This window comes from Buceros rhinoceros, unplaced genomic scaffold, assembly GCF_000710305.1.
Source record: "Buceros rhinoceros silvestris isolate BGI_N320 unplaced genomic scaffold, ASM71030v1 scaffold1635, whole genome shotgun sequence".
Lineage (NCBI taxonomy): Eukaryota > Metazoa > Chordata > Aves > Bucerotiformes > Bucerotidae > Buceros > Buceros rhinoceros.
Window position 1 is genome coordinate 39,406 of NW_010412089.1, and position 25,313 is coordinate 64,718.

The 25,313-nt window shown below is 38.2% G+C and overlaps 1 protein-coding gene across 1 annotated transcript in view; it reads left to right on the top strand.

Annotated features, from left to right (window-relative positions):
• Positions 1–23,943, top strand: part of ACSS3 (acyl-CoA synthetase short-chain family member 3) — a gene marked incomplete at its 5' end in the record, with an annotated part of 62,814 nt that extends 38,871 nt beyond the window's left edge. Inside the window, 7 exons of the mRNA XM_010136224.1 lie at positions 928–1,023; positions 4,844–4,907; positions 17,774–17,855; positions 18,804–18,926; positions 23,208–23,307; positions 23,412–23,587; positions 23,878–23,943. Of these exons, the coding sequence (XP_010134526.1) occupies positions 928–1,023; positions 4,844–4,907; positions 17,774–17,855; positions 18,804–18,926; positions 23,208–23,307; positions 23,412–23,587; positions 23,878–23,943 (707 nt within the window). The remainder of the gene's footprint in view (positions 1–927; positions 1,024–4,843; positions 4,908–17,773; positions 17,856–18,803; positions 18,927–23,207; positions 23,308–23,411; positions 23,588–23,877) is intronic.
• Positions 23,944–25,313: the final 1,370 nt, after the last annotated feature.

A 25,313-nucleotide genomic window follows, 5' to 3' on the forward strand; every position in this document is an offset into this window, starting at 1 on the left:
AAGATTCAAATACCAAGATAAATTTGTCTTCTCACATCTCCCCACTCCGCTCCACACCTCCCCCCGCCCCTGCCAAAAGCCACTCCAAAATGCTGTGTTTAGTAAAACTTTAATGTTTGCAGGTGAAGGATGAGAAAACATCTCGGTTATGATCATAGCATCTCACAGCAATTTGATTCCCATCTCTTAGACTGTTCCTTTTGAGTTTATTTTGGCAACACTGAAAATTTAGGTCTGACTTTTCTACCCTGTTTCTTTTTGAGCCTTTTTTGTTATCTGATATAGTTCTCACCAAGAACTACTAGTGAGATCTTCAGGATTATAAAAGAGGTATTCCTGACTTCATTATTTACAGTAAATTTTGTTAGGCACTCTGATATTCCTGATCAATACTGTCACGGAGATTCAGCATTTATTCACTTTCCAAACCTCTGTGTAGCTTCACAACAGAACAATAGACACTTTGATGTTGCTTTACAGGGATAAGTTAGTTGACCAAGAATGGATTAATGTTTTATTCTGGAATTTATTCTTCCCAAGAATACTGACTCGTGAAATAACCCTGGAAGTATATCTGCCCTGCACAGTATTTCTGTCATGGCTTTGTTGCAGGCAGTTTCTTACTGGTGTGGTATAACCGTATACCCATAGCAGAATTAACTACAGATGTAATGCAGGAAGTGTGTATTTTCGACTGTTTTATGGAATGGAAAAAGTTCCCTTTTGAAGAATGCAAATGTCTATAAAGAACTTACATTCATTAGATAATACATAAAAGATCCTGAATTCTAAATCCTCCATTGCTTGGGATTTTTATTTTATTTTTATTTTATTGATGTACTGAACTAGAAACAAAACTTAGAACCAAGAAATGCTTAATGACACTAAGAACAACCTTAACTGACAATATTTGTGTTCTATTAACAGAATCTGGTTCTGCAATCACTGCTTCCTGTATTGGTTTGGGGAATTCTACAACACCTCCACCTGGACAGGCAGGAAAACCAGTGCCAGGATACAATGGTAAGTCTGTGCTAAACATGCTTCTAGTAAAGGATATTGCTTATATTCCTGAGTAAGTGAACTTTAATGTTCATACCTGGTACGGAAAGCAAATTACAGTCTTATTAACACATTTTTCTTGTTCCTGTAACTGGAACATCTACTTTTTTTGCATTTTTGGAATGTTATTGTGAATAAGAAATCCAGAGTTATGTTCAAAAAAAATGGATCAACTACTCCTACCTTTATTGTATGAAAAGGCTAGGACATACTTCTGGATATGACAAAGCTATGAAAAAAATACTGTGCTTTAAAGCTTTATCTACAGTTGCACTCTTTTAAATGACAGCAGCAGTAAATTTTGTATTGGCAAATTAGGAAGAAAAATATTAGCAGTAAACATCAGCAAAGGAGGAAATAACTAGACAAATAATTGCTATAACTTGCACTTTTGAGTGTTCTCTTATACCTGTGTTTTCAAATTTTAGAGCTTAAATAGTTTTGGTTTGGGAGCTCTACAATGAATAATTATGTTTCAGAGACACATTGATTAGATTGATTAGATTTTCTTTTGGCCCTGCCATACTTTATATGAGAAGTATTCTGAAGTGCATGAAGAAAATTCTTACTGAGGTCGGTGTCTTCAAAAAATACATCATAGTGAGCTGACAAGCAGCTTGGCAAGGACATAAATCTTCTATTTGAACTCATCTCATACTTTTTAAACGAAAATCAGTCAGTTTTGTACAGACATATGAGCTTATATTTGAGAGAGTTGTTAAATACATTATCTTTCAGTACTTGTGGAGCGTTTTTATTTCCAGCTAGGAGAAATGGTTGACTATAGACCAGCATTAAAAGGATGACTACTCGTTGTCTGAAGGTATTTGCATGGAGAGGGTGCAGCCACAGGATTAAGAATGCAAAAATATTTTCATACCTGGGAACCCTGATTTTAACACGGTTTTCAAAAATAACTTAAAGTTCCAGAAATAATTACATTAGAGATGAAAACATCTTCAGAAAAATTGCTCATATCGTTGTGCAGAAGGAGCTAAGCTGTATTTTCTTCTAACGTATACAAGTGGAAGTGAACATTAAAGAAAAACATTTTCAGCAGCTCCGGGTTTTGGCATTTGCAGTTATGACATGAAGACAAGTAACAGCTGAAGAACAACTTTAAAACAAAGTTGTGAAGTTTGTCCAGAGTTGTAATAAATAGGGAAGAGTGGAAGAAAGTAATAGCATCCCACATGGGCATAATGCAAGTAGAGAATTTCTTCAGATGGAATGAAGGAAATGTCTTGAGCATGCCTTAAATGGGAAACATAAAATGAGCACTAAAATTCAGTAAAGATTTATGTGTACTCCTTTCAGTCTTTGGTTTGAGGCCAATTATGTTCTCTAATGCAGCCATTCATAATATAGTGGATCTTGAAATTACTTTGTGCTGGCAGGTGTCTGGCCATCACCTGCTTCTGTTTTGTTGTTGTTTTGCTGCTGTTACTGTATTAATTAGAACAGATCCTTATGCCATTTAGAAGATATATTCTGTATTTTTAGATTATATATTTAATGATTTTGGGCGTTACTTAAGTTGTGTTGTATTTATGCTGCTATGCTGCCAAATAGATGGAAGGGTATGAAATCTGCTTTTTTTTTAACAACAGTAAAATTCTTTCCTGTCACAGTATTGCTAAAATAAACTGATGTTTTTGCTGATTTTTTTTTTAGAATATAAAGAATAAAAGCAGTATTTAGCTATGATATCAAACTGCAGTGGCACAAGTACATTTAAAAGTGAATCAAGATATCATATTCAATTCTAGCTCAGGTCCTTAAATTAGACATTATATTGTTCTTTTCCTTTGATCCACTTGAACCGTTTCCAGTTAATTTCATTGCATTGTTTTCAAACTGAAGCAAGTCCCATATTTTGAAGAATTAAGTTAGTTCTTTAGTAATTCAGGAGTGAGCAGTATAATATCTCCCCAATATTTTTGTACATTGAAATACACTGCTTGCAGGGAATAGAATAGATGCTGACATTTTAACTATTTTATCAAGGTAGCAATAAACTGATAACTTTACTTTAGTGTAATAAAAACAGAAAAAAAATGGGAGCGAAAGCATTGAATGCTACACGAGTGTGTTCTGAGCCTAAATGCTCAAAAACTAACACCACGTATTCTTATACCATCAAAAATATGTAAGAATATGTTTACAGATTATAAATGGGGTTTATTTATGCCATTCTTGCTGTTTTTCGTGTCTTGTATGTGTCCATTCATCCTTCTGATTTCCTATCCCAGTTACTCCTTCCAAGTCACTGATTTGTAAAAGTGGACTTGTGTACTTGCTTGAACCTATGTGCTGAGTCATTGCTTTCATAAGACTCTTCAGTTACTTAAAAAAACTACCATCCTCTTTGAAGAAGTGGCTTCAGCCAGAAATAGTGAATTAAAGATGTTGGCATTCTTTGGACAGACAGGATATAATATGGATTCCATGAGCTCTGCCTAGGAATGGATGAGGTGCCAACTGAGAGCTTATGGGTCAGGATTAAAGGGAGGGCAGGGAAAACTGACATTATAGTGGGGGTCTGCTATAGGCCACCTGACTAGGAAGACCAAGTGGATGAGGCCCTTTATAGACCTATAGATAGAAGCCTCACATTCACAAGTCCTGGTCCTCATGGGGAACTTCAACCACCCCAATATCTGTTGGAAGGACAACACAGCAGGGCATAAGCAAGCTGGGAGGTTCCTGGAATGCACTGTTGATAGCTTCCTTCTCTAATAGAGGAGCCAACAAGGAGAGATGCTATGCTATGTTCTCACCAACAAGGAGGGGCTGGTGGGGAATGTGAAGCTCAAAGGCAACTTTGGCTGCAATGACCATGAAAGAGTGGAATTCATCATCCTTAGGGCAGTGAGATGGGTGCACAGCAAGCTCACTACCCTTTACTTCAGGAGCCCAGACTTCAGACTCTTCAGGGATTTGCTTAGTAGAAGGACATGGGATAATACCATAGCTGCGTGGAGAAGCACTGGGTGGATAACAAGTTAACTATGAGCCAGCAGTGTGCCCTTGTGGCCAAGAAGACGAATGGTGGTATCCTGGGGTGCATTAAGAAGAATGTGGCCAGCAGGTCAAGGAAGGTTCTCCTCACACTCTACTCTGCCCTTGTGAGGCCACATCTGGAGTACTGTGTACTGTTCTGGGCTCCCCTGTTCAAGAGAGACAAGGAACTACTGGAGACAGTCCAGCAGACAACTACGAAGATGATTAGGGGACTGAAGAACCTCTCTTATGAGGAAAGGCTGAGAGACCTGGATCTGTTTAGCCTGGAAAAGGGAAGTCTGAGTCTTTCTGGGTCTCCTTTGAAAACCAGGTACTCTTGTTTACTGCTGATAGTATTTCTCAAAGGAACTGGAGTAGCCTCTGGTTATCTTCCTACTCATGTTACCTGCACATTTTTTCTTGAATTTATCATGTATCCGAAAAGTCCTTTGCTATTTGGAAGTTTAGATTTTCCAGTACAAAAATGGCTTTTAATTTTCAGTTCTGTATTTTTGCCTTTTAGGACTTCGTGCTATTTCTACTCCCAATGCCCGAGTATTATTTAAGACTTTTTGTATTTAAGGCTGAATGTTAATAAGGTCATGAGATTACTAGTTTGGCACTCCTGAATTACTTAATTACTTTTGTTGCTTTGTATATTGCCATTCTGAAGTCTGACATCATCAATTTGATACCCATGAAGAAAGACACTGTCCTCCACCTAAAAATACACTACTAAACAGAAGTTGTCTTTCTTTTCTGTATTACTTTTTTACAGTGATGATTCTGGGTGAAAATAAGGAACCAGTGAAGGCGAAGACTCTGGGAAATATTGTGGTAAAGTAAGCAATCTAAGCATCTTACAGATAAGAGAAGCTTCCTACATGGATTGATTGTGTATATATATGTGTATATATATATATAAAAATAATTGAAGTAATGAGGGTTGAAAAGCATGACTGTCTCTGATATTGATACCAAACTGCCAGAACTTTTTATGTCCACTGATGCTGAAAAATTGCAGGTGGAATTTTGTGAGTGAATGAGTGTGGGTTGCTGGTTTTTTTTTTTCCTAGACTACACAAAGGTTACCATTTTCTTAATTACCATCCTGTTGGCACAGGATGGAGCCTTCCTTTTGTGATGCATGAGCAAGATATTGAATCATTCTCTTCACTAGTTTAGTGAAATAGTACAACAATGTAGATTGTCATGTTTTGGTTTCTGGGTGTGATGCTGCCTCCTTCTTCACTTACTCCTAATCCCAACTGATGTATATTCTTAGAGGGTCAATGTGTATTTTCTGTTCTCTGTAAGAACAGCAAGCTGTCTCTGCACATGCTTTGTGTGAAACAAACAGCTATGGTAGTACTTGGACAAAATACATACAGGAAAAGACTGGAAAAAAAACAAACAACCCTGCTGTGCATCATGTAGGTGATTTTTAGTACCATTACCAGGCTCCTGTCAGACGAGTTTCTTAAGCTTTAATATTCATTTTGAAAGTGCACCTTTCTTAGCACATTTTCTTAGATGAAGGGGCCTCTGTGAACATCAGTTACATTTCTTTCACCTTACCTTCAGCTGCTTCACTGTTGGGAGAACCTTTCCTTACTTCTGTAAAGCTCTATAGGCTCCTGCTCGTCACAGCCTGTGCTGGCTCTGGGTGCTGGGTGTTTCACAGGCTTTTAGGAAAATGGCATTTTTCTCAGCCAGATACTTACTTTGTGATTAACATGTCAGCTGTAGTCTTCTCTGTTTTCAGTCACAGAAAACACTTCAGTTCTGATCGTTTCCTAGCTGCCAGCAAATACAGGTCCTAAAATAAATGCATTCATCCACTTCTTTTGTGGCAAAATTTAGGAGAGTTGTGGTAACTTGGTGTCTTCACTGCTTGCTTAGATGAATGGAAGATGAATGAATTATAAAGATGAGCATTAAACTTCAGTGAACTGAAATTCTGTCAAAAGCCAAAGCACTGGAGCAGATGTACCAGTTGTGGTGAGTTGTTAAAGAGAGAAGTTAGCTGAGGATTGAGGCAGTGGCCACGTGAGCTGGAGATGAGATGCATAAGAGCTGCAGGCACTGGAGCATGCCACATACAAGCAGCACTAAAACACGCACGCTGGCTGCTGCATAGTGTATGCTTGGGAGTTGGAGCTGCCGAGGAGCGGACGTTTTCTGCTCAGCTGTTCTACTGATCTAATGTAAGTAGACCACTGTGGAGATTTAGACCGTATCATGTTAAGTTATTGTACTGTGTGACACAGACATTTGTTTTCAGGATAAAATCTGCACCCTGCCTCATTTTCAGCGTCTTAGGCTAAGCCACCAGGACACAGAGGCATATGTTTAAATGCATACAGAATCTCCCCTGAAGCAGCAGGCTCATATTTAGATGTAGTTTTCCTGTGACACATGTAAGATTGAGCATTCGTTCCATAGCTGAGTATAAATAATTAAAACTGCTTCACCCTGTTTGCAGTGTCAGTACTACAGGTCAGAGCAGAGGGCTATCTTTTGAAGCTCTCACCTCTGTAGTGCCTGATGCCACAATAAAATGTAAGCTTGTAATCAGTGGAGAGAAAGAGAAAGGTATTTTGTAAGGAAACTGGCCCTAGCTGTCTTAGACATTCAGCTAGGATGGAATTAATTGCCTTCCAGGTGTGCTCATGTCTTCCACTGATGGCAGAGGTGACACAGGTAGCTTAGGCTGTGTCACCTGTCAGGTAGCGTCATCTGCCAAAAGCAAAGTGAGATGAATCCCATCCTTAGCAACTCCACCAAACAAGCTGTATTATAAAGCCTTTGACACTGTTTCCTATAACATTCTTCTGCAGAAGCTGGCTGCCTATGGCTTGGACAGGTGTACACTTCGGTGGATGAAAAACTGGCTGGATGGCCAGGCCCAGAGAGTGGTGGTGAATGGAGCCAGATCCAGCTGGCCAGTCACCAGTGGTGTTCCCCAGGGCTCAGTGTGGGGGCCTGTTCTCTTTACTGTCTTTATCAATGATCTGGATGAGGGGATCGAGTGCACCCTCAGCAAGTTCTCAGATGACATGAAATTGGGAAGTAGTGTTGATCTGCCTGAGGGTCAGGAGGCTCTACAGAGGGATCTGGACAGACTGGATTGATGGGCTGAGGCCAATGGTATGAAATTCAACAAGACCAGGTGCTGGGTCCTGCAACGTTACAGGCTGGGGGCTGAGTAGCTGGAAAGGTGCACAGCGGAGAAGGACCTGGGGGTACTGGTTGACAGCTGATTGAACATGAGCCAGCAGTGTGCCCAGGTGTCCAAGGCGGCCAATGGCATTCTGGCTTCTATCAGCAATAGTGTGACCAGTAGGAGGAGGGAAGTGATTGTCCCCCTGTACTCAGCACTGGTGAGGCCACACCTTGAATATTGTGTCCAGTTTTGGGCCCCTCACTTCAAGAAGGACATTGAGGTGCTGGAGCATGTCCAGAGAAGGGCAGTGAAGCTGGTGAAGGAGAACTTGTCTTACGAGGAGCAGCTGAGGGAACTGGGGTTGTTTAGTCTGGAGAAGAGTAGGTTCAGCGGAGATCTTATTGCTCTCTACAGCTACCTGAAAGGAGGTTGTGGGGAGGTGGGAGTCAGTCTCTTCCCCATGTTAAGAATGACAGGATGAGAGGGAATGGCCTCAACTTGCGCCAGGGAAAATTTCTTTACAGAAAGGGTTGTGAAGCATTGGAACAGGCTGCCCAAGGAGGTGGTGGAGTCCCCATCCCTGGAGGTGTTTAAAGGCCGTGTGGATTTGGTGCTGAGGGACACGGTGTAGGGACCCTGGCAGTGCAGGGGGAATGGTTGGACTCGATGATCTTAAAGATCTCTTCCAACCAGATGATTCTATAATTCTTTATCTACTAACAGGTAGCGTTAGTAGATGTGTGTATGCATTTCTGAGTCATTATGATCTTTAAGTGCCTGTGAGGAGTGGGTACTGCCATATTAGAAGATCCTGTTTGGAGTTATTGTCAAACTCTGACAGCCAGAATTTATCATCCCTAATGTGGCCGCATGTTTAGGCATTTATCTTAAGGGTTTAAAAATTATATATTGATTTTTGTTGTTGTAATTTGTTTTGTTTTATCTTGACTTCTGCTACTGTCAAATAAATTAATACGGAAAAATTTTTTGTTTGGTTTGTTTGCATTGGATCACTCAAACAAGAGTAATGGCACAGGGATGCTAATATTTTACCGTGTCCATAAGTATTGTAATGTCCATTCTGAAGTAGTGGGGAGGGTAGGAGGCAAAGAAATTCACTGGTGACATTAACATAGTTGATATGAAACCAGTTCTGAAGTAGGTTAACTATCAACCTTCTTTCTTTTTGAGCCTTTTTTCTGACTTAATCTTTTGAGACAATAGGATCTCTTAAATTTCATTCTGCATCTTAATCCCAACAAAACAAAGAAAAGGTATTCATGAGTTTTAGGAGGCCAGCTGAGGATTTTTTAACATTCCAACATTTCAATCTGTGGACTGTTAAGAGAAGTTGGTTTTAGGATATTAGAGCTCTCAGTGTCTTAACATTTTTTTCCAGGTTTCATTCTGGTAAGTGACAATTTGCTGCAGTGTTTAGTTGGGTTTTTTTGGACATAAAAATCCGTGGCCATCAAATTTTCTATTTTCTGCTTCATTCAGCTAAGCAGTTCTTTAGCTGTAAACTTTTTTCTTTTTTTTTTTTTTATTAGGGCTAGTTTTCATAAAGCCCCCTGCAAAGAAGCCATTCCTCTCTTCAGCGGGCTTCTACATGTACAGACCCCTTAAAAATGGAGGGGATGATTCTTGTTACTCATAGCGTTTGTTTGTCATCCCAGAAACATGTCCCTGTGCAGCTAGAAGAAAATGGGGAAGTCAAGATAGTTTTGACTATTACTATGTCATACATTCAGCAGCAAAATATGGTGCACCATTTTAGAAAAAAACACAGGTATTTGTTTTATCTGTATCATACGTGAGTTGAGTAATATTCCATGGTGTTTCCTGGAGAGGAAAATAGCTGCACACTGCCTGCAATACCAGCTGTGCAAAAGTAGTTTGCTGCTGCTCTTGGTTATTTTTATCCTAGTCTAACTCCCAGTAAAGACTGTTGGAGGCTGTTTGAGGCCTGAGATGCTAAGTGTAGTATTTAAAATATCCTTTCAACAGAGTTTTAAACTTAAATTTTATCCTGCAGAAGTCAAATACTTCTGAAAGCCAGTTCTTGCGCCTAATTACTCCATCTTTTTCCCCCAAGTACGTTCTTTTCTTTAGTCATCTCCCAGCTGATATCTGTGCCCTTTGGAAAGAACTTTGATGACAAGAACTCTCACACAGGCTAATTCACCTGGACAATGCAATAATCTTTTTGACTTCACAAGTCTTTCAGGATAAAGTAATCAAATGCAGTGTCACAATATTTATGATGAAAGGGCAAGGGAAAATGATGATGACTGCAGCTCATTTACTTTTTTTTTTTAGCTAGAATCTTTGGACATGAAAGATAATTAACTAAAGATTTATTCTGACGTGAAAATGATAGCAGCGATGACCTTCATTTCCATTAGCAAGACCAGTCTGCTTTAGCGACAGACTTCTGCTTGCATTGTTCTGACCTGCCTGTAACTAATATACGCTTGAAAATGTGTGTATGTGTGTATATGTAATCACGATTAGCCGTGAGAATTTTCAAAGTTGTCTGTTCTCATAAAGAACATTTCAAAGAGAAATCCCACACAAATTCCAGTGCAGTGGGAAATTCAGTTTTACTCTTGTACATTGTAAAGATTGCAGTGATCAGCACTGTCTCATTAGTTAGCATTATTCTTTATTTTCACTCACAACAGCAAGAGGACTACATTTGCCATATATTCATTCTATTCCAGAGAGTAATACCTGACAGTAAATTTCCTGGTAGATCCTAATTAGCATTTCTTCAAGTGTTCGTATAGTTAATTTTGTGTCATAATGATGGAGGTTTGTGGGATAAGTAGAAATTTGTTTTACCAATCTCTACTGCACAGAATTGCGTAAATACTTATGTACCATATTCAGAAAGAGGTGAGATAACCTAGTTACATCATACAGCAATTCTGAAATGCTTCAGTTGCATTGTTTAAATTGCATTTGAAGATAGCAACTGTGTGAGAGGCTCTGCAGACCATTAATGTTTTGGGTATTTTTTCATTAATTTCATTAATTTGGGAGGAAAATTTTAATGTTCGGTCAATAGTTAAAATGATTCAAATGATGACCCACCCCATTACATAGAGTAAAATCAAGTAAAACTTTATGTACAGTACTGTAAGAGTGTTAGGCATTGAAAAATAATACTTATTCACAAGGTTTTATTTTGAAAGGTCGTGATAAATCTACAGCCTTTTATAATTTTAGATTTTAATTTAGCTCAATAGAAATGTGACAGGACTTTTGAAGCAAAAACCATCAATTTAATATCCTTTAGTGGAAGAGCTGTTGTTCAGAAGTAAGTAACAGTAGTTAAAGAAAAGAAAGAAGAATCTTGTAGGACTTGATGGGTCAACATTTGGGCATTCTAACTTGGGATACACACAGGGGAAAGGTCACAGCTCTTGTTTGTACTCTTCTCCGTCCCAGGAAGAGAAGGAGGCTGGGGGGTGATGGCAGTGTTTTTAGATAGTGAAAGCAAGGGAAGACTCCATCTGAAGCCAAGGGCGGGGGGGGCGGGGGGCATGTGGCCTTAGTTCAGACGAAAGACAGTTAGATGCCAAAATAGCCGCTCAAGGTCTTCCTGTTACATGGTATCTCAGTAATGAAAGTTGTCATTTTTCCTCATTTTGTGTGTGACACTATTGCTGTTCTGTGATTTTAAAATAATTCATTTTTTATCACTAAATTTAATCCAATTATAAAAAATATACCCAATATTCTGAATTTTCCTTCTATGAATGTAATTATCACCAAAATTCAAGTACTTAGTCACACTGAGAAACATCTCTCTTTCTCAGATATGGTCTGGAGTGTCTGCAGGGTATTACACTGTATCCCCATTGCTTGATACAGTTTTTTGTTGTTTTAATGATGTGCTTTGCCATTTTGGAAGTGGTGTTTAATGTTTTCCTATTCTTTTTTTAATATAAGATAAACAAATAAAAAGTTACATAAGGTAGCAGAAAATTAAAGGCAACCCAACAAAGGACATTTTGCAGACCGATCTGAGTGGCTTGGCCTCAAGGAAGATTGCTGGAGGGAGAAAAGCATTGATTGTAGAATTGTGTAAAGTGAGTGTGTCATCCTGCATAGACCACTTGCAATACCTTCTTGTAAGTAAAGGTCATACAGCTAGGAACAGAGAAAATTTGCTAGATTTATGAGATGAAGGACTGCACACTAGAAAACAGTGACTTTCAAAGGAGCTTTTTATGTTACAGTGGATAAACATCTGAATACACAAGATCTTTGAATGAAAAGTAGCTGCTAGCATAACTAAGCAGGCAATATGATTCCTTCTTATTCAGTAGGGAAACTGGAAAGGAGCATGGATAGCTAATACTGTCCGTGGATATGATGTTAGTAAAACCATTAATGCATTCTGTTCAGCTGTTATGTCCATATTTCAAAAAGCTATTGAGAAACTGGCTGAGTTTTTGAGAAGATACGAATGAGAGTGACTTGAATGCTGGGAAGCCTGGCTTAAAGAAATTTAAGAGTTTAACTTATGATATGTAGGTTATCCAAAATCAGTTAAGTGATGGCTTTATCAAGGTCAGGAAGAACCCACAGGATAAAGACATCTCTGAGAGATGGATGTTTAGCATCAAGAGGTTGGAAGCTGAAGCTAGATATATTCAGATGAGAAGTAAAATACATCATTTTAACACTGAAACTATTAAATAATTGGAACAAATTCTTGGGGATATGGTGGTTTTCTTTGATACTTCTGGGTCAAACCTGGATATCTATCTTGAAAATGCACTGGCATGTAACCAAAAGGTACAGACTTGAGCCAGGAGTTTGTAGATGACATCCTTTAAGCTGAGTTCTATGGGCGGTCAGATTAGATGATCATCAGTCAAAAGATTTCTCTCCCTGCCAGACTCCCACATGCTTTTTTATCAGCTTTGTCTTTTCCCTCTGCAAGTGAAACAATGAGTAAGGCTTGCAATGTGGGAGCAGTTTGGCCGAAGATGGGTTTTCTAATGGATTTCTGGCTGAGTAGGTGTGCATAGCATTTGAACTTTCTTTACTTTTAACCTTTTCCAAGCCCTTTCACTAGTTTTTGATGTTTTCTCTCTTTCCCACTAAACTATAAGGATTTTTTTCCTGCAAAATCCACTGAAACAAACTACTTTTGTGACCTTTTTCAGCCAGTTAAAGGAATATTTCATGCCAACTGATGAATGTTTGAGATGCTCTCTTTTTTCCTGCCCCTTTTTCCAGTGCTCTTGTTCCTTGTATCTGAAAAAGCTTCTAGATTCCAGATGGCTTTCAAACTTGCAATCAAAAATTTTAAGAGTGATGTTTATGCACAGCACTACATAAATGCTGCGTAATAACATAGCTGCCAGTCAACATGATTTAGCTGCATTCACAAGCCCCAAGTCATTTAACAATGGCTTATACTTGCTTTGTCTGGCTGTAATGAACAGCCTGTGAGTACCATTGTCTACCATAAAATAAAAGGATGTCTTTTCTGAAACTCAGCAAGGTAGCATCTCTCATAGTTTTTGACTTTCATTTGTACTTTCTAAAATGTGCTTTTTCTCTGTAAATTATCTTTTGAGTGCTGTGTCTATAATTGCTTTGTTCCATCAGCAAGGAGTGTTACACCATTTTGATGAGTGGCATCCTGATAGGATGGTGACGCATGGAATCAGATTTTCTTGGGCTAAGCTAAAGGTGGACTGTTGTGTGTAAGGTCAGACACCGTTGTATCAAAAATAAATGCACTGTGAAACAATACTTGAAAAACAGATGATTGTCATTCAAAATTCTCTATCAGTAAACAGTCAGTGTGAAAGTACTTTAGAGTTTTTTGTGATGCTTCCAAGCTCACCTAATCTGTCTTCGTTTCTCCCATTTATCATGAAATTACCTTCTTATCTTTCTAAAATGTAACCAGAGTGGATCTTTGTAAAATTAACCCATGTAATTTACATCACTAATTTACCTAGTTTTCCTGATACTGTTCTAAATGTATTCAACCTTGAAATGAGAAATGAGCCTGGATATGTATTCCTGTAGTTCTACAATTGTCATCTTACTTTCACTGGAATAAATGGAGAGTAGCATAATTTGTACTGCTCTTTCTGTACTAGCAAAAAATTGGCATGAGTGAGATCAAAATTAAGACCTGTACATCTTTTTTTTGAGGTTTGAAGTCCATTGGTAAACATTTCTCAAATTCATGTGTTTTAATTCAGCTCAGTGTAGGTTTTTGGCTTGAACCTCAACTTGGATTTGAAATTCTGCCTGTCCTTTACTAGTTAAATGAGATAAGTTGACTGCAGTTAGCCTGATCCAATATAGCTGGTAACACATCCATATTTTAGAAAAAGCTGGCAAGCTTGTCTTGGATTTGTATTTGTTGAAGCTCATGGTAGTCCTCTCCAGAAGGAAGAAGCAATGATGAGATAGAAGATGCTACCAGAGTTATGACCATTTGAAAGAACAGTCCAATAGACCAAAGCAAGAATAGTGTAAGCAATGGCATATCTTTGACTTGATAGCAGATGCAGAGGTTCAGCTCTGGCTGATTTGTGGCTTGGCAGGCAGCATGAGAGAGGGAGAAGTTAACAGATACCTAGAAAAATATGGTATATATGTCCTAAAGGGAACCAAAGCAAAGCAACTTATTTATATATTATGGAAATGATGATAAAGGAATCTACCTCCTCCTGTCCTGGTCTTCTGTGGTCCTGTCACTGATAAAAGGAAAGCAGAACCATCTTGGGAGCAATCATGCTTACTTACGCACATCTGGCATTTTTTGGTCATTAGATCTTCTTAATAAAAATAACCCTAAAAGGCCTTGAGTATCAGCTCGGTGTTTGGACAAACAGGCAACAGTTTTTAAATCTAGAACTTTTGTAGGTGTGTGTTATGTTTCCTAGAGAGAACAGACCCAAACGCCACATCTCAAAATGTTCCTTCTTTATGGGAGGGTTGAGGAAAGGAAGAGGTGTTTGCTTTCAGGTTGCCGTTGTTTTTATGTCATTTTCTCTCTTCTGGTTCCTTGCACATAATTATGACCCAGTTCTGCTCCCTTTGGAATTCATGGCAGCATTCCCACTGACAGCAATGGGATAGAGGTAATTTTAGCTACAGGCTTTTTAATTCTGTTGTCCTGGCAAAATTCCAATACATGCAATTATGTTTTGGCAAGCTGAATTCTACCTTTACTAATTTTATCAATTACTTGTGTTTGCACAGCACCTAGATGTTCTGGTCAGTCATGATGCTAAGAACTTTGCTATCATGGAAGAATTGAACATGCCCATTGCTGTGGAATTATTTTCCCTGAAAAATGGATACATGGAAGACAACACTCACTTTTTGCTTAATAGATGGAATGGAGTCATAATTGCAAGTAATCTGTCACAGAACGCCGTGGAAGCACATTTGCAGATTATGTCTGTATTGTGCTGTGATGTGCTCTATAGAGATACTTGCAGTAGCTGGCAGTTTTGCAGTCTGGTTTCCAAGACTCATGGCATAGGCACTGCGGATGCACTTATCAATGAAATTTTCCTTTAAAAAACTCATCCACGAGAAAAACAGACAACCTTCCTGGGGAAAAAGAAAAAAAGAAAAAAAACAAACCAAAAAAACCAAACCCAAACCAAACCCCAACAAAACCCAACAGTGAGGGCAGGGATTGTGGTTTTGGTGATATGTTGCATACTTCTGTGTTTAGTTTTCTAATCAATTAGAGTTACAGAAAAGAAAATGCTTTTCTGATCTCATCAGTAAAATTGTTTTTTCTGTTTAATGACTAACTGCAAAGTACTGAATAGAGCTGTGGAGAAATTATTGAGGACTTTGTCAATATGAATTGTCCTTTCCCTCCCATCACAAAGATGTTTCAGACTGTCAAATAAATTTAAAGAGCAAAATTTGCAGTGGCTGAGGCTGTTAGGAATTGCTGTGCTATTAGCAACCAGGCAACAACCATAGTAACTACCATTCTGTAGTGGGTTTTCTTCATCTAAACAAAAGATTTTTTTTTAAAAAAAAAAAACCCTCATAGAAACGCAAACACTGTGATCAACATATTGTTTTTCTAATTTATTTTTTTCAAGGCAAATACTCTGTAGGTCATGTTTGTGTGTCACAAGGATGCTCACTAAGCTTGAAAGGCTTAAAATAGACCACTGAAATCCCTCCAGATGGGCAGAAGCCAGTGTGTCCTCCTGAAGCCTGAATGACTGCCTCAGAAGAGCCTTGACTTTTCTGGCCTTAGCTTACCCGTACTTTCATAGAATGTGATTTGTAGGATGTGTCGAGCCAGAACCCTCAGAGAAAGTAGTAATATTTATAGTTGTATATTCTATTATGGTAATTGAGATGAATTAATCTGAAAAAACAGGGATTTAAATCATTACTAGAAGTTATAGCCTTTTCAATGTATGTTTATACCATATTTAGGTTAAAAAACCCATATATATATAAAAAATTATTCTTTTTGTAAATGTAATGTTAGAAATGTACATGTCACTGAGCTGGTGGCGCCTGTTCTTGTGACTTGAACATCATAGGAGACTTGTAATGATACCAGTGTTGCTATGCTACAGAGGGGATTTCCTCTGCTAAAGATGTTGCCTTCTCATGTTACAGCGTAGAAAATAAAATACCCCCAGTTAAAAATTTGCTGGTTAGTGCAGGCATGTGCTAGTAAAAATCTGTATGAGGCCTTTATGATTTTATCTATATAAATATGCCTGCTTGCATGGTCATTCTCTCTCTGTTACTAGCGTTAAGTTGTGGTTTAGACCCAGCTGGCAAACAAGCACCATGCAGTCCCTCTATTCATCCAGTAGGAGAAAATACAGGACTTAAGGGTTGAGACAAGGGATGGGGAGGGGACACTCACCAGTTATGGTCATGAGCAAAAGACAGACATAACTTGGGAAACAAAATCAGTTTAATTTAAACAACAAAACTGCAACAAAATCACCCATTGAAATCAGATTAGAACAGCAAGAGAAATAACCGGTTCTTAAATATACATTTCCGCCTAAACCTCCCTTCTTCCCAGGCCTAGCTTTGCTACCTCCTCCCACCACTCAGTGCAGCGTGGTCGGAGGATGGGGGGCTGCAGTCAGCCCCAGATTGCCACATGCTGTTTCTGCCGCTTGCTCTCCTTCAAGGGAAACACTCCTCATGGTTCTGCTTTGTGGCAATGGGGCCTCTCTCCTGTGGGGACAGTTCTCCATGAACTCCTCCAGCTAGCAGTGGGATCTTCTGCTGGCAATGGTTCTCCCAGCAGTGAACTGCCCCAGTGCAAATGCCCCTCAGAGTCACAGCCTTTTTCAGGATCAACTGCCGGATCCAGCATGGGCCTCTCCACAGCTCTTTGCTCTAGCATGGGCTTCTCGATGACTCTCTGCAAACTGACCTTTTCTCCACTGGTGATCTCTGAGGACTGCAAGGACTAAGTCTGCCATCTCACCACAGGCTGAAGGGAAACGGCTGCTCCAGCATTTCTCCCTGACCTCTTCCTCACTAACCTGGGTGATCACATAGTTGTCTCCTGCATGGTTATCTCTCCATCTGTTCTACTCACTCCAAAACAAAAGAGAGCTCCCAAAACAAAAGAGCTCCCAAAACCAAAGCTGTTGACAAACCAGTTTTCTCAAATACATTTATTTGCAGAGGTGCTGATTGGCTCATTTTGCCAGAGGTGGGACTGAATTTGAGCCAGGTGGGAGAGCTTTTCGAGAGTTTCTTACAGGGGCCGTGCCAGCAGCCCCATTCTCTGCATCCGAAACTGCACCAAACAGTAACCCAACACACATGCCCATAGCCTCGACTGGAGAATTGGGTGTATTGTATGAATTGAAAACTCAACTAGTAAAGCAATGCAATATTTTGCAGTATCACTTTTCAAAAAAGGTAAAAATAATTTTTAAAAGTTCTGAAAGTGGCTTTTATCAATATACTTTCAAAGAACTCCTCCAATAATTGTGGTAATACTATGCACAGCTTAAATAGAAACGTGTTTTATTCAGATTCTTGTGACTGAAGTAATTTGAGTTGTATCTTTATACAGAAACTGAAGATCAGTGTCTGATAATTCAGCTTATATGTCTATGCATGTGTGAGTGTGTATGTGTGTTAGAGAGATACCTGTAATAATGAGGTTGTCTGTATCACAGCATATATGCACACATTTTTGACAGATACTTAATCCTTGGAAATGCTGAAAGTTGAATGCTGATAACATATTTACAGTGCTGTATAGAGTGTTTACTAGACCAAACATTATTTTACTGAATGCCAGAGATGCTTATGTTATAAAAAAGGTGTGGTCTGGTTACAGTTTAGAGCTGTATGCACGTGATCACAAGTATATGATCTTTTTGATCTGTTACCAGCACATTATTAAGATAAACTGCTTTCTAATTGTACAGCCAATGATTATTTATCTGAATATAAAGATCATGAGTTATACCTGTTATATCTGTGTTTATTATTATTATTTCTCTCTGCTCTTTTTAATTTAAGGTTGCCTTTGCCTCCTGGAGCATTCTCAGGTCTTTGGGAAAATGAGGAAACATTCCAAAAGTTATATTTCCAAAAATTTTCGGTAAGAATTATGAAATGAATTATATAAATTTTTGGTAATCCTGCAGAGCTGAATGATAGTAGATTTAAATTAGGTAACACACAAAGTAATCGTATCTTATTTTAATGGAGAAACTTTGATATATGTGTTATACAACTAAAAATATTTCAAGGTAAAACTTTCTTCATCCATACTTAAGCATTTGGCCACACTTTTTTTCAAAACAGAAGTAGTAAACCTCAAACTTCTGAACCTAAAAGTTGTCTTATATCATTTGATCTATCAAAAGAAGCTATGCCTTAGGGTAGCATAGCTTCAAATATACTACTGCTGTTCACATACAGTCATTCTAACTTAGTCCAAAATACACACTTACCCACTGGGCACCTAACTAATGCAAGTAAGGAACCTCCAGTGTATTTATGTTTCCTTGTCAGATGAACTGTTCAAGGACTGGCTTTCTCCTTTCCTTATAGGTAGTTTAATCCTATGTGAATGTCCAAAATGGAAGGTTTGGTTCAATAAAAGTAAATAAATGAATTGATCAGGAAAATAATTTTTTTTGTGCACTTGCATCTTGACAATAATGATAATATATGTTTGGATCTAGCAAACAGGAATATCTTTAGGAGCAATTTGACAACTGTCATTATATTGTAACCATTCTGTTCTCCCTGTGTAGATGCAGGCAACATACTTCTCCAAGCTGTCAGGTATCAAAATAAACAGAATTGGTAAAAATCCAGGTTTACGTATTGTCTTTTGTTCCAACAAAAGACTAAAAACCTTTCTTGAAAGGGAGCTGCACAGTATATTATGACTTCAGAATGGTGAAAAATACAACAGAATTAAATCTTTCGAGCACAAAAAATGTATTTCATTTGAAACAATTGGCTTTGTTTATTGTTTCATGGAAAATTAATAAATGTTCCTGGTACTATTTCTGAGTTTATTTTTGGTTGTGTTTAGGGATATTATGATACTATGGATGCGGGCTATATGGATGAAGATGGCTATTTATATGTCCTGTCTCGAGCTGATGATGTCATCAATGTTGCTGGGCACAGAATTTCAGCAGGTGCAATTGAAGAGGTTAGCATTGCCTGACAGTAAAATGGGAGAGTGAAAGACGAGTAAAGAAAGCTGATACTGAACATCTCACAAAATCTCTCATTTTCTTTCTGCTTTTTCGATTGCATTTCCATTGATACTTTTAACCGAAACATTGTTTCAGGTCCTTCCTATGAAGGTGCTTTCCAGGACCATAATAAATTTAGTCAACAATAAGTAGTTTGTACCATGGGATTGATAAGACTGGCATGATTTGACATTTGAAGGTGGAGTTAAGGAGCACTATGGCAGCATGGGAAGCATTCTTGTAAGCTCTGATAATAGATGTATTTGGGAATACATACAAGATAATGCAGGGTCAGTGTGCCTGCTAGATTCACCAGCTACTGTAGTTACTTAGGAGCATAAACTTATTCCTAAAATTCAGGTTTTAGTTGTGGGGTTTTTTAAAGTGCTTGGTGTTGGTTGAATTCTTTTCACAGACTCACATTCAGTGCTTTTTCTTGATTGGAAGAGTTTTCTTCATGGTTTCTTGAGTGCTGTTTTGTCTCTTATTGTGTGAGCAGTGCTAAATGAACAATGAAAATTTCTGTGCAAAAAACCCCTGCTGTTAAATTGAAAGTCATTAATGTAATACCCATGCAAGACAAAAAGTTGAAAATAGTGCAGTTCGTTATAGTATCTGAATTTCATATCATTGTTCACTCACCTCTCTGGAACCGCTGTGATTGCTTGCCAGTTACAAATTTCCCTGATGACGTTTCAATTGCTTATTCAGGGAGTATAGGAAAAGGTGTGCTGGGCATGTACAAGGGGAAAAATACACTTTTAAGAACTCTGAATTTAACTGTCTACTGAATCATGAACTAATCTGTTAGTCAATTTTTGCTTTGTAATGTCTATTAGTTTAGTGACTTTTTTTTTTAAAGGCTAGAAAACTTAAGAGAATAAGAGAAATTCTGATTACACAGAAGTGAACAAATTCACATAAACACAGGCAGTCCTTCGAGGATCAGACAGCCAGGGAGCTGAACCAGGCTGCCCTGACTTAGGTCTATGGAGACAAAAAGGTGGCTTTCAGTCCACTTAAACCTCTCCCTTTGAAGTCAGGTATTCCTGTTGCTTTACTAAAGCGCAGCAGGGAATCTCATCCCCACCCCTTACTGCTCTGCTGCTCAGAGGCTGAGCTGGGCATTGTTTCTTCCCTTCAGGCTGAATCCAAAGCTAGTATAACAAAAGATGTATTGAGTCACCTCCTCAGCTGTATTACCTGTGTATCCACCCTCCCCAGCCCAGTGTTTCATGTTTTTCTCTCTGCTAGTTAGGTCTTTCCCCTGGAAACAAAAAATATTTCATCATTATGAAATTCTAGAAGTTTTTCTATTCTCCTTTTGAAAAAAACTAAAAAAACAAGAGTGTTGCTATTGCATGCATAGCAAATTGCTGGTTAAATTGGAAAACATTAACAAGACCACAGTTAGCTCTTCAGTAAGATAGATAGAAATTACAGAATTAGAGGTTCTTTGAATCTCCATCCAATTAAGTGACAATCACCTTGTCGAGCAAGTGTATTATCTACATTTGCCTTATATCTGCATTACAGGCTTAGCAAGTTTTTCCTTAGTGCTTTAGCTAAGAATTTCAGCTTCATTATTCTCCAAACAATTAAGTTTCTTTGTCTAAGGTACCTATTAGTGTCATTTGAGCTCTGTCTTTACTGCAGTGCAGTAGGTGTTACTGTTTACCTTGCTAATCAGTGAGTGTTAGCCATTTATGTTAACCAGCTTGCATTGATCCATCTATCTCTCTTGTCTGTACAGCTATGGTGTCCCTGCTTGCCTTGACTCTTTTTGAAAAAGCCCAAATGAAATTGTGCCTATCTGAGACAACAGACTTGAAATCAAGGAATTCAACATGAGAAATCCCCTCCCTGATGCTGGGGTTTCTGTCTGCGGCCACATTAATGTCGTTTCACTTTTTCAAGATTTTTCTAACTTTTAAGCAATTTTAAAATGTCTATTGCTGATTCCGTTCTTTTCAACTGTTTTAGGAAGTTTGATAATTTTTAAATTACTATTTACACTTCTGATCATTTGAAATTAGCTGTCCCAAAGTCAAAGGTACTGCAGTATTCCAGCTTAATCTAAGAGTTTTATGAACACGTGTCAGACTGAAATGATACAAACAAGCTGCTACAAAACAAGATGGCAACACTTAAATCTCCACCATAGGGCTCCTGTTGATGCCTGATAAGTAGTTTTGGTACTGATGGTAATGTCAGATTACTGCAGGCCTTTTCCCTATGATTCGGTGGAAAATAATAGTTACTCTGGCATAGACTTTACTAGTCTACTTTCTCATAATTCATTGCCTTTTTTTTTTTTAAACATATGACAATGAAGTTGCTGTGTTCAGGGTCTAGAAGTCAGAGCAAACAAGAATGGGTATTTATAGCTGGATATGGAATGCTTTATTGGGGCTCTGGACTAGAAGTGACTGAAGCGCATAAGTGTGTCATGTATTGAAATACGATGGAGATTTGGACTTGCGTAAGATTCATTCCTGTCTGATTTGTCAGTTTGGATACAGTGACTTCTGGACAAAGTAGGCTGCATCTGAATTCAAACGTACTTTAGCTTCAGCATTTTTGCAGCAGGCTCCTTTGCCCTTTTAGTTCTAGGATAAGTCCAGCCAAAACTACCTCCAGTGTCTTGCACTTACTGTTCTATATATGGCTTGTGTACATTTCATTTAATTCCTGTGAAAACTCAACAGTTTCAAAAGCTGGGTGTAAACGGTCATGCTTTTGTACTTGGATAGAGCGTGCCTCTACTGTTAGTGTAAGTGTTTCTCATTTGCTTTTTTGTAGCATGGGACATTTCTAGGATCACTCATTGTGAAATGAGTACAGCTTCTGTCAACATATGCAAGAAGCACCTTGTGCAGATATATTTTGTTAAAATCTACTTGGAGTGTGTTGCAGTAACTGTGGCACAGAGAGGCAGTTTCTCCTTCCTGTTTTGACTACAAATCTTAAGGATTGTAAAATCTGTTTTGAGGATGAGTTACAAGTTACATTGTTCCTTGCACCATTGGTTTCACAACTAGGTCACACGAGAGCCTTCCTTTTGTTCATCAGAACAGCAATGATTCAGATTTCCATTCTTTCATTTTTTTTCCTCCTATCATCTCTGTACATCTCCTGTCTTATTCCTCATGCTCACACCATTGTATGGGTATCCACTGGCAGTGTGTTGTTCCTACGTAAAGAAAAAAGCACCTTTATTCTTACAACTTCTTTTAGTTAGTCTTCCTTTCTATCATCCCACTACCTTTAATTTTGACAATGCAGTATGTGAAGATCTGTTATCAGAAAACACGCAATCCTTGTACCCACAGATAAATTAATATGCGCAGTTACGTTATGTGGCCTGTGTGTGTCCTTTGTCTTGGGTCATGTTAGGTCACCTTTGTGGATGAGTACAGAGGACATGTTGAAAGCAGTGTTGTTAGCAAGATGCCCCAAGGGACGCTGAGGAGCCGGTTGCTTTGGGAGAGGATTCACAGCTGCTGGTATCTTAAGTCCAACTTTGTCCCACACTTAGTGATGCACACTTCAGTATGTACTGAGACATCTTAGTGACTTTTTTTCAGGAAGGGAGAACCTCAGCTGGCTGACTGGAAAGAAAAGAGAATCTCTCACTTTTTTTTCTTAAAAGTGCTGCTTTCTTTTTATGTCTGAGGAGGCTGAGACCTAATGTTTCCAAGAGAATGAGCTGAGCTAGGCTGGCTGCAAAGCTGAGGTTGGGCCTGTATTTGGCTTTGGTTGAAACTATGCCTTTGTGCAGCAAAGAATGAGAAAGATAGGAGTCAGAGAGAATGAACCAACATTATTTTATAGCCCTGTAGTAGGAGGGCTGCTGTGGTTTTGATCCTTACTCCATGTGATTTGTAATGTTAGACTAATATTTGTTCCAGCAGAGATCTCACTAACAAAACCAAAGTTGTGATAATCTCACAAAGCTGTAAGGAAATCACCTTTCCTTTATTCTGTATTTGTATCCTGTGCTGCTATAGCTTTTATTTTGTGTGGCTGAGAACTACACTGTAAGTGTATATCAAAGTGTACACACACGTGCATCTGCAACGTGTAATTGGAATCCTGATGTGTGCTGACTAAATATTTTTTGCTGTCAAAATGTAAGAAATAAGTCTATTTTTTGTGTCCATGCCTATGGAATTTTTTTCACTGAAATATTAAATTATTATTAGTTCAGTTTAGTTTTGTTTTCTGTCCCTCAGTGTGTTCTCTTCCATCACGCTGTGGCAGACTGTGCTGTAGTGAGCCAGGAGGATCCTTTAAAAGGACACGTTCCATTTGCTCTGTGTGTGCTGAGAGAAGGTGAGAGATCGCTGATACTGACGTTACTAAGACATGACTTAGTAACGTGACTAATGACTTGCAAAAGTCCCAGAAAAGGTAACGGATATGAAATTGTTCACTAGGTATAAAGACAGAAGAGAAGATGATTTTGGAAGAGATTGTTCAGCAAGTTCGAACTAACATTGGTCCAGTAGCAGCTTTCCGGAAGGGGGTGTTTGTGAAACAGCTACCAAAAACACGCTCTGGAAAGATACCACGTTCAGCTCTTTCTGCACTTGTCAGTGGAAAGCCGTATAAGGTAAGTTGGAGATACGTACCTTAATGAATTAGGCACACGTGCACATCCAAAGACACAACATCATGGTTTCTAGACCATTCTGCAACTTGTCCATGGCTTCAGGTAGTACGTTATATTGTACTTCTGCTGTAGCTTACCCAAAATATTTCCACCTTCCAGAGCTTTCCAGATACTGTTTTCTTGATCGCTTTTGAAGGCTAGTTTTAGAAGATTCTTTGAATGAAGTTCTGTTTTACTATTTAAGGGCCGCAATCCACTATCTCACGTTTCTGTGTATTCTTCCTTTTCAGATAACACCGACCATTGAAGATGCTAGTGTGTTTAAACACATTGAAGAAGTGCTAAAGAAAAAATAAATGGCTTAACGCATTGGTAACAAACATGTTAATTACTGAAGTATACAAAAAGACTTTCTGTTAAGAAATACATTTTAAAAGCTAGTAATGATTTAGGACTGAATTTTTTTACTTCAGAAATGTTACTGTGTTCTTTACCATATTGACAAAGCCAATGAAGCGTATTGAAATCTCTGTATGTTGTCATTATATGTTGGATATTAAAATTGCTAAGAATTGCAGATAGAATTCATACTTTTCTATAGCCTTAAAGGGAATGAATCATTGGATTATCTATCTCATATGATGTCACTAACATTACATTTTAATCCATTATTTTATAATGTGAGAAGTAACTAGAATTTGGTAAAACAGCATGCAAAAGGTAAGTTGTGAAATGAGGACAGCAATAAATAGGAATTCTAATGTGAAAGTTATTGTAGATGTAAATTGTCCTTACCTGTAAATTGCCTTTATGTCTTTTACATTTTTATAAATTTTTATAAATTTTTATAGATTTTAAAATTGACTTTCTTGATTTCACTGAATTTTTTTCCTAAGCCTTTTTTTTTTTTTTTACTCAATAGCTTCTGAAGTGTCTTTTTTGTGGAATGATAGATAATTTCTGGCTTTTACATCTGTGAAAATCTTGATTTGTCCACAGTAGTATTGAGTACAAACAATGTATTTTAAATAAAGGCAGGCATTTACCCTTTGCATTTTCTGTTAATTTTATTGTTGTGTTTTGTAACACTTATGGCAAGGATAACCAGCATGTACTTTTGCTGACATGATTAGATGTTTCAGGCTTACTGAGATACATGTAACCAAGAAATTTAGCAAACAGAGATGGTAGGCAGCCCATTCTTGGCTTTGTAGGCCTTTTCAAGATACTTACGGGGTTTTCAACAAGCCAGGAGATGGAGGATACACTCTCTACATACATTACTTGTTAAGCTGCAGGTCTTTAATTGAATGATAAATGTAAAAATCCTTTTTAAAATACACCTTCACAGGAAATTTTAAAAGCAGAGAAGCTACTCAAACTCGACAATGCTTTCCAGAGGAAGAAACAGCAATACTCAAATACAGATAACATTGGTGTAAAGGACAGGTTCTGTACTTAGGCTAAACTAAGGTAGAATTTAAAGCTAGACATATTTTGATACGTCACTGTGTCCTCGAAAGAGCCCAGGAATACAGTTATCTCCTATGGGGTACGTTGTATAAGGATGATAGCCCTGGTAGGTGATGAAATAAATCAGGATCGTTGATGTAGGAGCTAAAAGGTGGTAGATAGATGCTAATTAACATGAGGCATACCCCGACATTGCCTTGTGCCTGTGACCTTTTTGTAGAGTCAATGTCCTGGTTTGAGCTAAAGCTTCCTT